At 52.0% G+C, this 15,204-nt stretch overlaps 1 protein-coding gene across 1 annotated transcript in view; it reads left to right on the top strand.

The window, feature by feature from the left end:
* STYXL2 (serine/threonine/tyrosine interacting like 2) overlaps positions 1-4,584 on the top strand; it is a 38,705-nt gene extending 34,121 nt beyond the window's left edge. Inside the window, 3 exon segments of the mRNA XM_077761793.1 lie at positions 2,497-2,865; positions 2,868-3,867; positions 4,144-4,584. Coding sequence (XP_077617919.1) covers positions 2,497-2,865; positions 2,868-3,867; positions 4,144-4,168 — 1,394 coding nt within the window. The 3' untranslated portion in view covers positions 4,169-4,584.
* Positions 4,585-15,204: the final 10,620 nt, after the last annotated feature.

Below are 15,204 nucleotides of genomic sequence, written 5' to 3'. Positions count from 1 at the left end.
GCGGGCGGCGCGGACGCGCAAATCTACTTTGACTTCAACGGGAAAGGCGCCCCCTGGAGTTGTGCAGAGCACAATCTATAACAGTGCTAGTGTGACCTTGAGCCTAACAGAAGATAGACAATCCGGTCACCCAGGGTCTGAGCCACCTAGCCTCTTCCTTGTTCCGCAGGCTGCCGCTAAGGCTCCAGGGAGGAGTCCCAGGGTGCAAGGAACACAGCATGGAAAAGCACGGCTCACCCAACTTTGTCTCTGCCAGACTGAGTCTAAGAAGTATTTGATGCCATGTCCTGATTGGGAAGCTTGGCTGGTTGTGCCTGAAGTGTCCTGATGTGAGGTGGCCTGGGAACCCCTTCTTCGAAGGGAGGAAGGAAGACTTTGGCGCTGGCAGTAGCAAATGGCGGCCTGGTCAGCCAGTTAAAGGGAGGCCCTTGGTGGGGCGCCTGGGGGGTTCAGTCGGTTATGCGTCTGACTTCGGCTCAGGTCATGACCTCACGGTTTGTGGGTTCGAGCCCCGCATCAGGCTCTGTGCTGACAGCTCAGAGCCTGGAGCTGCTTGGGATTCTGTGTCTCCCTCTCTCTCTGCTCCAACCCTACTCACACTCTGTCTCTCTCTCTCTCTCTCTCTCAAAAATAAGTAAAATGTTAAAATGTGTTTAATGAAATTAAAATAAAGGCAAGACAGCTGAGCCTGGAGCTGGAGGGGAGGAGAGGAGACCGTAAAGGTGCAGACGCACTTTAGCTGCTCTGACTCTGCCCACGCGCCGCCCCCTACTGACTGCTGGCCTTTGGCGATAATGCCTTTCAGCCTTATTGGGCCTCAGGTCCCTTCGAGTCCCGCCTTGGTCTCCGGTCTCCTGTGTGGCCGATATGGTCTCAGCCGATGCAAAGGTGTGCGGACACAAGTCATCCCCCGCCCGTCCCGTGTTGTTAGCTGGGACCCTTAACCGATTTGACAAACATCCCCAAAGACTGTTGGCAAATAGATTGACGGCAGTCTGGAAGGGGGTCTCCAGCGGCTCCAGGCCGCGTTGTAAGCAGCCATTAGAACGAAGGCATGTTTGTCACGTTTACGAAGGATACAAGGCAGAAACCGAGGCTAGGGGATAATTGAGTTGTTGGATGCCAGGGTCAAGACTTGGTCAAAGTTTTTGTTAGCCTGTAAGAACAGGTTATATATACCAAAAACATGAATAGGAGTTCGTGAAGTTACCCTTATGTTTTAAAAATGCTACAAAAAAGTGACACAAGTGGCAGTTTGAAAAAAAAGGCTTTACAGGCGTCAGTCGATATAAAACACAGTCTGAGTTCATTCTGGGACATATCCGCGCGCATGGCAAGCTTACTTGGCACGTGTGAGGGCTCGGTGTCCAGAGTGAGAGCGGAGAGGCCCACTCTGCCCTGCGTGGGCCAGTCCAACCCGGAAATAGATCTGCTCCATCCTGAACGGGCTCCTAAGAAAAAGACTGATAAAGTTTGACTTGCAGGGTTGGCTGGTACAGTTGTGGGACAAGTAAGGATGCCTGAATAATGACTGAAAGACCCAGAATCGCCAGGAAAAGAAAACAATTAATGAGGAATATGGTAGTGATCTTCTTAAGTATTTTTTTGTATAAAAGGCCCCGTTCACACATCTGTATTGACCCAGAAGGTCAGGTTAGGAGCACTGGGTGCCCATTACAGAAAGGTATATTTTGCCCTAACATGTGAAAGAAGTTTCAAAAGAGTAGATTGATCTAAATATGGAGTGAAGGGTGTGTGTGTGTGTGTGTGCACGTGCATGCATACGATCCTGAGCTCTCTGTCACAGACGCATCCAGTCTCGACTGGATGGTGGATGACCCAGCGTCCAGGATGCTGTAAAGGGAATTCTCAAGTCTCCTCTGTGTCTGGAGTCCTTTCCCACACTGACTCTACGCGTCTGTGATGCCTCCGTCTCAGCTGCACTTCTTTTCTTCTTTCTTCCCCCTTCCCCTACCCTTTTTTCTAATGTTATCTATTTTAAGAGAGAGAGAGAGCGAGCTCGTGAGACCGTGCACGGGGGGAAGGGGCAGAGAGAGAGGGAGGGAGAGAATCCCAAGCACATTCCTCGCTGTCAGCGCAGAGCCCAGCACGGAGGCCGGTCCCTTAAACCACGAGATCCTGACTTGAGCCGCAATCAGGACTGAGCCGCCCAGGCGCCCGGCCCCCAACTCCTTCGTTTCTCCTCCCCTGCGGCTCAGCTGGGCGAGCAGAACGCAGACCCGCGCTCTGACGGTTCACGGGTGAGGACGCTGGTTGGTTTTCCTTCCCTCCTTGAGGCCGCCCGTGTTCGGTGCGGAAGACGCTCACGCCCGTCGTGGCGGCCTCGCTGCCCTCCTGAACACGTGTGATCCGGGCAGAGATGGCCGTCCCTCGTGGGACTTGAGCGCAGGTGAACGCCAGACATCTAAAGGGCTCTTTTTAAGCCTGTAAGGAGGCCGCCGTAGTTACACTACCGTGCCTTGCGTTTCCCTCCAGGGAAGGTCCTGGTCAGCAGCGAGATGGGCGTCAGCCGGTCGGCGGCGCTGGTGGTGGCCTACCTGATGATCTTCCACGACATGGCCGTCCTGGACGCCCTGAGGGCGGTGCGCCGCAGGCGGGCCATCCGCCCCAACGACGGCTTCCTGCGGCAGCTGCGGGAGCTCAACGAGAGGCTGATGGACGAGAGGGACGGCGACGGCCGGGAGGCGGGGCCGGACGCGGACGCGCGCAGGGCCCGGGTGCGCGCCCTCTCCGTGGCGGAGGAGGACGACGGCCGCAGCCGCCTGAGCGGCTCCTCCCTGGGGGGCGCCAGCGCGGCCTCGGGGGCCCCCGCCCTCACTGACGACGAGGAGGAGGAGGAGGAGGAGNCTCCGACCCGCCCCGGCCGCCGGGCCCCAGGGCCGAAGGCCTCGGGGGCAGAGCCCGGGGGACCAGCAAGCCCGTCTACAGCCTCTTTGCTGACGACGTGGACCTGCAGGAGCTCGGCCGCAGGGAGAGGGAGATGCAGACGGAGCTGAGGGAGAAGATGGCCGGGTACCGGCTGGAGAAGCTGGCCTCCGACAGCAAACGGAGCTCCCTTTTCAAGAAGAAGGTGGTCAGGGAGGAGGACGCCGACGCGGGTGACAGGGACGAGGACGCCGACAGCGCCCTCGGCAGCCTCCGGCACTCCTCCCGCAGCACCTCCCGGGAACCCGAGACGGACGCCGCCCCCCCGGCTGCGCCTGGTGGCCGCGGGGGCGCCGTGGACGGCAGCGTCGCCAAGTGGCTCCGTGGCCTCAGGACGGAGCAGAAGTCTCCTCCCCGGAGCGACGGGTCCGGAAGCGCCAGGGGGGAGTCCGCCCGGGCGTCCCTGCACCGGGAGGCGTCCAGCTACGAGTTCTGCAGGCGCCAGTCCGAGCGGCGGGACGCGTCCTCCTACCGCGAGGCGGGGGGCGGCTCGGTAAGGAGCACTTCGCGGGCCTCCTCCTCCTCGACCAGGGAGGGCAGAGAGACGCACAGGTTCTCCAGGTCCGCGTTCAGCGGGGAGAGCCCCGAGCCCTCGGGAGGGGGGCGGTCCCCGGACCCGCGGCGTCGGACCTGGGCCCGGCCCAGCGCCTGGGAGGACGTGGAAGAGTCGTGCAGCTCGGACTTTTCTGACTTCGGAGCCAAGAGGAAGTTCACCCAGAGCTTCGTGAGGTCTGAAGAGGAGGGAGAGAAGGAGAGGACGGAGAACAGAGAGGAAGGGCGGTTTGCGGCAGGCCGGCGGTCCCGGTATCGCAGAAGCACCGACGGGGAGGAAGAGGAAGAAACGGACGACGAAGCCGTCATCGCCGCCTGGAGACGCCGCCAGGAGGAAACCAGGACTAAGCTGCAGAGGCGGAGGGAGGAGTAAGCTGGGCTTGGCGGGCCCGGGCCCCTGAGGGCGTGGGAAGAAGCCGGACAGCCTACCACGGGGTGGGGACACACTCGCCACCGCCCACCGAGGGACAGGGACGTGGAGAGGGTCATCCTGAGGGCCAGAGCCTCCGTGAGGGGCACCGGGCAGCTGGGTGGCATGGGGGGGGGGGGCCGTCGGTGTGAGGTCCGAATGCGAGGCCACCTGACACCATTTTCTGTTGCCCAGTGTCCCCTTAAGCTTTGTCGCGTCACTTGTGTATTTGACAGTGTCCATCACCTACTGGAGAGGTGAGCTTGCCATGGAACCCTAGCTGGCCGGAGACTTCGGCTTATGACCAGGGAAGACCGAATGCAGGACATGGCTCTGTTTGTGGGTTTATAATGAGACCCAGGAAATGTCTCCTGTGGCAAGGCTCACCTCTCCTGACAAAGCTGAGTTCCGGTTGTTTCTTTTCAATGTTCTGGATCTCCATTAAAGTGCTATGTTTTCGGGGCACCTGGGGGCTCAGTTGGTGAAGCGTCTGACTTCGGCTCAGGTCATGATCTCACGGTTCGTGGGTTCGAGCCCCGCGTCGGGCTCTGTGCTGACAGCTCAGAGCCTGGAGCCTGTTTCAGATTCTGTATCTCTGTCTCTCTCTGACCCTCCCCTGCTCACACTGTCTCTCTCTCAGAAATAAATTTTTTAAAAATTCAAAAAAGTAAAATAAAATAAAGTAGTATGTTGTCAAACGTTTCCCCCTTCATTCTGGTCACTTTTAGGTCGTTGAACCCACCTTAAAAGACAGAGATGGGTTATTATGAGCCAGACCTACCTCGTTCCATAACACGGTGCCTCCAGAGAATACCACTGTCATCACATTAAAACAGTGATCAAGCATTTCATCGATGATACAATGTAGTGGGAAGACATGAGGAAGACTCTTGAGAATCACAGTGAATTAGAGATGGGGTTTTATTGTGGTAAGAGATACAGGTGGAGAGGGGCGGTCCCTCTGGGGCAACAGGGAAACAAAAGCAAACCATGGGGGGTGGGAAGAAAAGAAACCCAAAAAGGAGATGGAGACAGGGCTTTATGAAATCCTGTCACCCTGGCTTTTCATTGCTTGGAGGGTGGTTGGACGATGCAGTCAGTGGACAGCCGGCTGGATCCTTCCTGCACTCTGGATGAGCTAGGTTGGTGAGAATTCTTTACCCTTTATCCCCTAGGGCATGTCTGCCTTCCCAGGCACAGGTTGGGCTCCTGAATCCAGCGGACATGTTTTGAACACCTTGTGACAAGCATTGGTGGGTTGGTTTCCACAGTTCCTTTCACCCCGCAGTACCTCGCAGGATTTGAAAATAGGCATGTGCCATGCAGGGCTCAAGGATGCCTGGGTCAATCAAAAAAGCCAATTCAGGAGATACAGTTGGCAATAGGGTGATCAATGGGAGGGAAGGAGGGTGGCAAGGAATTCACCAACGGGATAAATAGTAGGTGATTGCGAAGCGTGTGACCAGTGTTTTTGTTTCTTTTTTTTTAAGCCGAGATTCACGGGATGTGGAGATTATGTGACCTTGCCATGTGGATTATTAGTCAGGCATCAAACATTTCAATGAGCACAAAGATAAAAATACCAAGGCAGAAGGGAGCAGGCATGAGCTCAAACTCAGAACTGCACACAGTTGCTGTCAAAGCAATTGATTTAATTTGCTCGCCTTCCCTCTAATCCTTCAGGCTCCGGTTCAGCTGCCTCTGATGGTGCCCCCTCTCCTCTCTGGCTGAGAGGAAGAAAGAGGCCTTGGAAAAAATACTGCTCGTTTTTGTTCCATTTGCTCCTTTCGTTCTCCCTTTGCTCATTGAATTTCAGTGAGCTTTGGTCCCTGGTTTCCAGAGCTTGATAGAACATTCTCGTTGTATGAAACGACATCATCTTAATATGCCCTCAGCAAGGGGCTCCTGGGAGGCTTGTTGGGTTGAGCGTCCAACTCTTGGTTTCAGCTCAGGTCGTGATCTTATGGTTTGTGGGTTCAAGCCCCGACTCAGACTCTCTCTCTCTCTGCCTCTTCCCAGCTCGCTCGCTCTCTCGCTCTCTCTCTCTCTCAAAATAAATAAACTTTAAAAGAGTGGCCCCCAACAAGAAGGCTAGGTGTAGCCCATTTTCGGCTGTGGACCACGAGGCTTCCTCTCTCATTTCACTCCTATGGGGAAATTTCTTGCATAAGCACAGTAAACTGGGAGGTCAGCCTTCCGGAAGGAGCGATGAGAATGTTCCTGGGACAACAGCTGTCTTTTCCTTTTCTGATCTTCTTACCTTGAATAACCTTGTGATTCAAGGGTAAATACTTAGGAAACCAAGATCAAGGATGAATAGACCGAATGAACTGACAGGCAAGTCAAGCAGCCTCCCCCGGCATCCATCCATAGGAGCGAACTGACTTGGGCCTTCACATGGGTCTCTCTCGTTTTTAACATAAGTGGAAAATATAAATAAGGTGATCTCAGTCACATCAAGGTAGACAAGTAATGTTTTAAAAACATACTTAGGGGACGCCTTGGGGGGCTCAGTCAGTTAAGCCTCCGGCTTCGGCTCAGGTCATGATCTTGTGGTCCGTGGGTTCGAGCCCCATGTCGGGCTCTGTGCTGACAGCTCAGAGCCTGGGACCTGTTTCAGATTCTGTGTCTCCCTCTCTCTGACCCTCCCCAACTTATGCTCTGTTCCTCTCTGTCTCAAAAATAAATAAATGTTAAAAATGTTTAAAAAATAAATAAATAAAAATAAAAAATACTTAGTCACTCCCAACTCATACCCCACTGAATGGAGGTTGAACAAACATGTAAAACTCATGGTTTCAAGAGCCACCCAGTCTTTCCCAAGCCTTGAGTGTGAAGCTGGGGGGACACAGACGGCTTTTAGCTGCGCTCGTAGGCTAGAGGGCAACCCTGGCCGCCATGCTGAGGAGCTCAGCTCACTAGAGGATGAAACCAGAGAGGGGCAAGGTCAGGACCTGAAGAACAGCCTTTCCCTCCTGTGTCCCCACGGGGAGCTCCTTTAGAATCCCGTAGGTAGAGAGGCGTCTGTCGGAGAGTTTAGGGTGCTGAATTCAGCCCATTCCTGGAGTCCAGACTTGATTTTGGGAAATGACAGCAATAGACATTTTATGTGATTTTTGATGAGCCTGAAGGAAGGGCTGGGATTTAGAGTGTGGGGATCTCAACTGCACCTTCTGCACGAGACCAAACCCAGGGTGATAGGTTGCACTCCAGCCTTCCAGTCTCTGAATGACATTAAAGGGTATGTGTTGTCTGTAAAGGTCCCAGTAGGTGGCACAGCCCCACTGGAAACTGATGAGAGTTAATGCAGGAACTATGCGTGGGCATGGGTGTGGGGACGGGAAGGAATAGTAAGGCACCCAGATACTAGCAATAGTGAGAAGTGGATACCACCCTAGGGCTGAAGGAACAATGTGTGTGTGTGTGGGGGGGGCTGTTTGCAGAGTCCAGAAGAGCCACAACCACGGGACAAGGACCACCGACAAGCGGCAGAGCAGTGGGAGGAACGAATACCCTGACTTCTCTCTCTTCCTAGCTTGTGATGTCACGCTCGTAACTCTCACTGGCGAAGCCTTCCTGGAATCCAGCGGAAGGGGAGCCCAGAACGGGAGTGCTGGAGAAGAGCGAGAAAGCGGCTCAAAAGGGGCGAACAGAGGGTAGTAGCACAGAGGTGAATACTTTTAAATGGAAAGGCCATGTCTGTGGAGCCTCCCCAATGATGTTGTTTTAAGTGACTGAGAACAATGTGCACTGAACACAAGATCGATCTGCTCTTAAGAATTCATTAATAATTGGATCAGGGTTTTAGCTACACAGAACCAACTAATAGCGTCAGTGATTTTGTTTTACAGGGAAGAAAAGAGAAGACCGACCTGAATCTCTGTCCTTTGCCTAGTCCTGAGCTGTGTAGAGTTCACTAGGAGAAAACTCCCACAATAGGGGGAGACTAGTGTGCAGAAGGGCACCCCAAAAGAGCGGAAGTACTGCACAGAATTCTAAAGTGGGGGGTGAGAAAGACAGAACAGATTTTTTGGCCTCAAAGGTGAGGCTTCGGAGGGGAAATGAAAGCATGGAGGCTGTGAGAAGGCCAAATTAGGGTAATTCAAAAAGGGAGGCCCATGAAGGAGTGATTTACAAAGCTGTGGGCAGAACGTAGAGAGGTAGCGTGCACCCCAGGGCCAGGGGTCACATCTCTAGGCTGAAGAGGCAAGCGCACTGAGCCGTCGCGGGAGCCCTAGTGACAGAGAGGGCTGGCTGCGTGGAGGGCGCTGTCTTACAAGAGCTGACACCCTTGGTCTTGAAACCAGCCTGGCTGGACCCCACAGGGAAGGAGCCAGAGGTGCTCAGCCTCCAGTCTCCTGCGGGTCTCCCCACAAACCAAAACCCAGAGGCAGGAGAGTTGGTGCATGTGGTGCGTCCATCCGATCAGCCCCAGGGGCACAGAGGAGGGCGGGGAGCGTGGGGTGTGGAGCTGGAGGGGCCAAAGGAAGATACCCAACAGTGGTGACGCTGGGACAGTGTGCCAGCTAGCTTGGGACACAGTGGGGATGCCGGATTGTGAGGACTCTGCTTGTGGTGTTAGGAATGTTACAGAAGAGGGATGTGAATTTCCCTGGACTCGCTGGAACTTTCACTCCTGGCGTGGCTTGGGAGAATTATGACCCGATGACAAATGAGCCTCGGCTCAGTAGTGTGCCAGATCTATCAGCAGAGCACCCACTAAAGCTTGAAAGCCCACAGCCAGGTCTGGCACCTCCCTACCCGTCTTGCCTGCACCTGGGCCAGGTAACTCCGCCCACTCCATTTGCCCCCTTCATTCTGTTACCGTCTCCACTCCCCAAACCAGGTCTCCTTTATTTATTTATTTATTTTAATGTTTTATTTATTTCTAGGAGAGAGAGAGAGACAGCGTGAGCAGGGGAGGGTCAGAGAGAGAGGGAGTCACAGACTGAAACAGGCTCCAGGCTCTGAGCTGGCAGTCAGCACAGAGCCCGACACGGGGCCCCGAACCCACGAACCGCGAGATCATGACCTAAGCGAAAGTCGGACGCTTAACCGACTAAGCCACCCAGGCGCCCCATAACCAGGTCTCCTTTGTGCACCACCTGGCCTTTGCGACTGCCCTCCTAACCAGTTCCAGACTCTTTTCTGTCCTGTCTAGAACCAAACTAATCTTCCCAGGGTTCATAATTTCGGTTCTTTTTTATTCCTCTGCTTAAAAACTGCTATGTCCCCTACTGCCTTTGTGATGAAGCTTACATTTCTTCACGTGGCGACGAGGGCCGCCTGATCTTCCATTTCTAGCCCTAGCCGTTGCCACCCTCACATGCCACACCTCCCATCGTGTGTGAACAGCACACCATTCCACAGCCTCCTCTGTGCCCGTTCTGAGGCTGCCCCTCTGCCTCGGGCCCCCACGCGCCCTGCCCCCTCCCCGCTGCCGACCCGACACCCTCCAAGCACCTCCTCTTCTTATAAACCTCTTCCAGCCTCCTGGGCCCCACGAGTCTCTTCCTTCTCTGAAATCGCACAGTGTTTTGCTCGCACTTGTCTTTGATGCTTCCTCCAGTCTGCTTTCTATTATAGGAATTTGGTACATAAGGTTAAGAATGTCTATTAGGATTATTGTGAGGTTATAATTACATAGGATGTTATTTTAACATACCTAGACAGGTGATGGCATACTGTAGAATTTGGTACGTTGTACGTTGTTATGTGTAATTCTATAATAATAATGTGATCACTGTTGTAATTATTATAGATGCAATGTGGTAAAGTGGTTAAGAACACACACAACTTTGGAATCTAATGGAAAAACAGCCGATACTTTATTAAGTGTTTGCCATGCTCCAAGCACGCTAAGAGCTTTAGCATGGATTATCTACCTCTTCTCTTCGAAATCTTACCCTTTACTTTTTTACTTCACTTTGTTGAAGTACATCATGTGCTAAACACAGTGAGAGGCACTGGCGATTCAAGAGAAATCAAGACACAGGTGAACTTTTCCTCAAGGGGCTAATAATTTTATTAAAGGAGCCAGGCAGTGAACAAGGAATTTTGAAGGTTTAGAATACTAGTTGTTTATTTATTATCTGCCTGCCCATTTGTCTGTCTCTCCCTGCTAAACTACAAGCCCCGGGGGCACCTGGCTGATTCAGTTGGAGGAGCATGGGACACTTGATCACGGGGTCATGAGTTCAAGCCCCACATTGGGCATAGAGCTCACTAAAAACAAAACAAAACAAAACAAAATAAAATAAAATAAAATAAATAAAATGGGATAATACAAGCCCTATGGTTTGTACCTGTAGCTCGCTATTGTGTCTCCAGCACCCAGAAGTCAAGCCTAGGGAAAAAGGTACTCCTAACAAACATGTGTTGTGGCTGAAGGCAGTCGCGCTCTGAGAGAAGTAAGCTGGTAACACAGTGGGAACAGTGGGGAGTGGCGTGGCGATATAGAGTGATCAGGGACACATCTTTCTAATGATGAAAAGGAGCCAGCCAGGTAAGGACCCCACAGAAAGACAGCCTCCACAGAGAAACGGATGGGGACACTGGGCTTTGGAGGGGTGAAGCCATGAGTGACCCGAGGTCTCATGGCAAAAGCCATGTCAAAGCCAAAATGCAAACAGAGACAACCTGATCTCAGAGCCTACACACTTTACAGAGCAGGTAGCGCCTGTAAAGTGCTCAGGACAAGTCTGGCACATCATAAATGCTCAGTAAGCACCTTTTACATCCACTACTGGACTGTAAGTTTTTAAATCCGTCTTATTTTAAAAGCATGGAATTATTGATCAGCTCGTTAATTATTGATTCGGCATGGGTCATTTTTAGTACCCAACGAAGTCGGTTTGTGTCTGTTTAGATTCCGAGTGATCTTTCTCCTTTTTTCTCCCCGTCTCCAGTGAGCAAGGCCATGAGGGTGGGCTGGGGAGCGACGGGGTGTGCCCCAGGGTCCCGGAGACCGCGGGGAAGTCCAGGCCTGGACGGGAGGCCCGGCGGGTCAGGCGCCCGCGTGGGGGGCAGCCCCATCCCGCCGGCACTGAGTGCCGGACCAGAGCTGCCCAAGCATTTCTCTCCGAGTCACAGCGACGCTGCAGGTGCTTCGACGGAGGCCTGACCTGACTTTAAGTCCACGCTCTGGAGGCGTCGCTGAGGCTGACCCGGGGAGAGGGGGCAGGAAGGAAAGCTCAGCCATGCCCGGCCCTGCTCCGGGCCCGCACAGCCAGCCTGCTCTACCTCATTCCCCTGAGGCTGCTAAGGGCGGCTTGGGGACAAGCAGATCTTCCTCGAAGGAACAGAGAGGAGCAAAGACTCCTGCAGCCGATGCAAGGGCAGACCCCGGCGTGACTCACCGTCCCAGCAGGACTCTGAGAAGGTGCGGCTTCCATGGATGGTCACCTTTTTAAAGTTGCTGGAAGGGAAGACAAGGCAAACAAGCCCGCATACGGGAAGCCGATGCAGCAGCCGCTGGCCCGCGGGCCCCAACGCGCCACCCAGCAAGTCAGGCCGGCGGCTGGCGCCTCGCAGCCAGGTCCCACGTCGCTCTGCGGACACATACAACTCTGTAAAACCACTGGGCTGTTTCTGTTAAAACTTTTTTAAACATTTATTTATTTTTGAGAGACAGAGCATGAGTGGTGGACGGGCAGAGAGAGAGAGGGGGAGACACAGCATCGGAAGCAGGCTGCAGGCTCTGGGCTGTCAGCACAGAGCTGGACGCGGGGCTCGAACTCTCCAACCGTGAGATCGTGACCTGAGCCGAAGTCGGATGCTTCACCGACTGAGCCGCTCAGGCGCCCCTGCAAAACCACCGTTCATCTCCCCATTTCACAGATGTGAAAAGTCAGACGTAAAGGGCTCGGGTGATGTGCCCAGAATCACAATGGAAGCAGGAGAACCAAAATTTGAAGCGAGCCATGTCCCCCTTTAAATCCACTCTTTCTAGGACACGATTTTGCCTTTAAGAAAGATCTACGCGCAGAAAGGATTAAAACCCGAATTGCAGAGAAATCTGAAATCTGACCGCGGGGCTGCATCCAGAAGACGCAGCCCCTGAACAAAGCCGGTGCTCCCATCGGCCTCCTCCATCCTCCCCGTTCGCCGTCGCACTAATAAACAGCGCAGCGCGGAAGAGTGTCGGGAAGATGACAGGCCCGAGCCCCCAGGGACTGCTCTTAAATAGGAGCTTTACCTACAGGACGGATGTTCAAAGAGGTTCAGTTTTCAGCACGCGCTCCCCTCCCTTCTCCTGGGAGAGGAGCTTTCATTCCAGGGAGTCACAATATTTGTGCGGATTTCAGACAGCTTTCTCTTTTTAAAGCTGCTCAGTGCAGGTACTTATGTAGCTCTCGATTTATGACAAAGGCTGCTGGCGGAGAGCTGGAGGGGGGCGGGTGCGCGTGAGAGAGACAGGGAAAGAGCAAATCACTCATCCTCACAGTCTTTCAACGAAACGGCCCCTGTTTGAGAGTTGGGGGGGTCGGGAGGCACGAAGACTTCACATCCAGCCAACATTTAGACAAATGGGTCGAATCCTAGACCCATTCAGTCGACCTGGACCATAACATGTTAATCAACAGCAGATGGGACCTGCCAAAAAGCATCTCCTTTGCTGGTTTCATCCTTTCTTTCCTTCTTTCCTTCAACCAGCGTTGAGGGAGCGCTCTCTAGCCAACCAGAATTGTGGGCGCTGCAAATGCAAAGAATGAAACACAGCATCTTTGTCTGAAGAGTGTGGACGCTGTGGTGGGTTCCCTGACAAAGAATGGCACTTGGGAGCCCAGAGGCGACTTTGGCTTGAGATCCCAGCATTAGACTCATTCCTTTAAATTAAGGTCCAGCTGCACTTAAAGTGTCTGTGAATGAGGGGTAACTCAGTGGCCTGGATAAGCTGGGGTCCCTTTGAAATGAGACGGAGCCTGAGAAGGTAAGTTTCGATGAGGAATATCGAAAGGTCCGGGAGCCTGTAAGTTGTGACAGAGGAAAAACAAAGGCAACATGAGGCCACTTGCAAATCGAGAAAGACCCCCTTCCCTCCTTTCACTCTTTTGTTTTATTGTTTTAAGTCTCTTAAGATGTACATCTCTAGGGGTGATGGACAGGGAGGAAGGCACTTGTTGGGGTGAGCACTGGGTGTTAGATGGAAACCAACTTGACAATAAACTATAAAGGAAAAAAATACATTAAAAAAAAGATGTACATCTCAGTCAGGCTGCAGCGAGGTACAAGACCACACAGCTCACTTCCAACATGCTGGCCCTCCACTCCAAATTTTTTTCATTTTACATTTTTTGTAATATTTATTTATTTTTGAGACAGAAAGAGACAGAGCACGAGCCGGGGAAGGGCAGAGAGAGGGAGACACTGAATCGGAAGCAGCTCCAGGCTCTGAGCTGTCAGCACAGAGCCCGATGCGGAGCTCGAACTCACAGACCATGAGATCGTGATCTGAGCCCAAGTCGGAAGCTCAACCACCTGAGCGGCCCAGGCGCCCCTAAATTTTCTTTTCTTTTTAAGTCTGCGTGTCAGCATTTCAGCCAAGCCAATCAAAGCTTCTTATTTGATTATGTTGTGGAGTTTTAGGTGATAATGTTTACTTGACACAAAATATCGTGTCTGCTATGATTGTATGCTGGATGGTTTTTAAAAATTGCATTTATGATCACAACATATTTTCACCACCACCACACTAGTGAACAAGATGAACTAGGCCCTCTAAACTCTGGCCTTGCAGACCTGACCCTCGATGAGGTCTCTGTGTTTGGACTGAGTTCTGTCCAGACGAACGCTACAGGCCTGCGCGTGGTTGCCCATCAGCCCCCACGGCACCGTCAATGTGTCCACTGGCCTGGCCGAGCCAACAGCACTTACTACGGAAGGCAAGTGAGCAGAACAACTTAATTCCACGGACAGCCTTCAAAATTTCCTTCTTTCCCTTTGGCCGATAAAATGTCATTTCATTAACTTGTGCATCCTTCTAGGTAAGATGCCTATCATGCTGTGTTTGTTTCATTATGATAAAGCTAAGAAATGATCAAGAAAATTACAGAATACAATGGCAACAGACATTATTCTTGCATCTTTTTTGTTGTTAAATAGAATTATGTTTCTTCAAGTCGGAAGCTTTAAGTCAACTTTCAGCTGCACGATTGTAGCCCACGCTCCCCCCGCCCCCTGATTTCTGCACAAAATCTCTCAACTTGTCTCTGAGAGCCTGTATTGTACTGAAGTTTCCAGGACTCACCAGGACCCTTCTATAAGCCAGAGTCGGCATAGCCCAGCTTATGTGACTCTGCATCATCGCGGTGACCTGACAACCAAAAGAAGGCATTTAATCACTATTTTTCACTGGGAAAATAGGTTCTGCAGTTAAAGAAATTACTCAAGGGCAATCAACTGAGAGAGACAGAGTAGGGAATCCACCTTCGAACTCTGAGCCTAGATCCCACAATTTCTCCACTGTGCCACTTTGACTGACTTTAGTTCTAGATCCAAAGCACTACGTGATGGCATTTCGATTATTTTACTTAAAAATAAGTAGTTAATAATTAAAATGTGACTGCTACATAATAGACTTTTTTTTCAGTGTTCTGGATCAACAAGATGATTTTTCACATCTTTTTTCTTCAATGCCCAGCCTCTAGCCATTAGGAACTTCCTAGAAAATCATCAATTTCCTTAGGGTGGTTTTTAAAACTTTCTCTTTAAATGAAATTCTGGTCTTTCTCAAGAATATTTTTTTAATGTTAAAAAAATTTTATTTATGTCTGAGAGAGAGAGACAGCATGAGCAGGGGAGGGCCAGAGAGAGAGGGAGACACAGAACCTGAAACAGGCTCCAGGCTCTGAGCTGTCAGCACAGAGCCCGACGCGGGGCTCGAACCCACAAACTGTGAGATCATGACCTGAGCCGAAGTCGGCCGCCCAACCGACTGAGCCACCCAGGTGCCCCTCTCAAGAATACTTTTAAATTTCTAGACAAAACTCCCTCCCCATGGCAAGCTTTTTCTGGAACAGTGTTTTCATTTTCATTCATCTCAGAGAATTTTCTAATTTCCCTTGTGACTCCATCTTTACTTAGGAATGTGTGGTTTAATTTCTTCCTAAAAAAAAAAAGTTTAAAAAATTAATTTCTTCCTATGCCCATCTGTTACTGATGTCTAATTTTTTAAATGTTTATTTATTTATTTTGAGACAGAGAGAGAGCACATGAGTGCATGAGCAGGGAAGGGGCAGAAGGAGAGAGGGAGAATCTTAAGCAGGCTCCACATCCAGTGCAGAGACTGACTCGGG

The sequence above is a fragment of the Crocuta crocuta genome, unplaced genomic scaffold, assembly GCF_008692635.1.
Source record: "Crocuta crocuta isolate KB4526 unplaced genomic scaffold, BGI_CrCroc_1.0 scaffold243, whole genome shotgun sequence".
In the NCBI taxonomy this organism is placed as follows: Eukaryota; Metazoa; Chordata; class Mammalia; order Carnivora; family Hyaenidae; genus Crocuta; species Crocuta crocuta.
The sequence above is the reverse complement of the archived record's forward strand: the minus strand, read 5'-3'. Positions and strand labels throughout refer to the sequence as shown.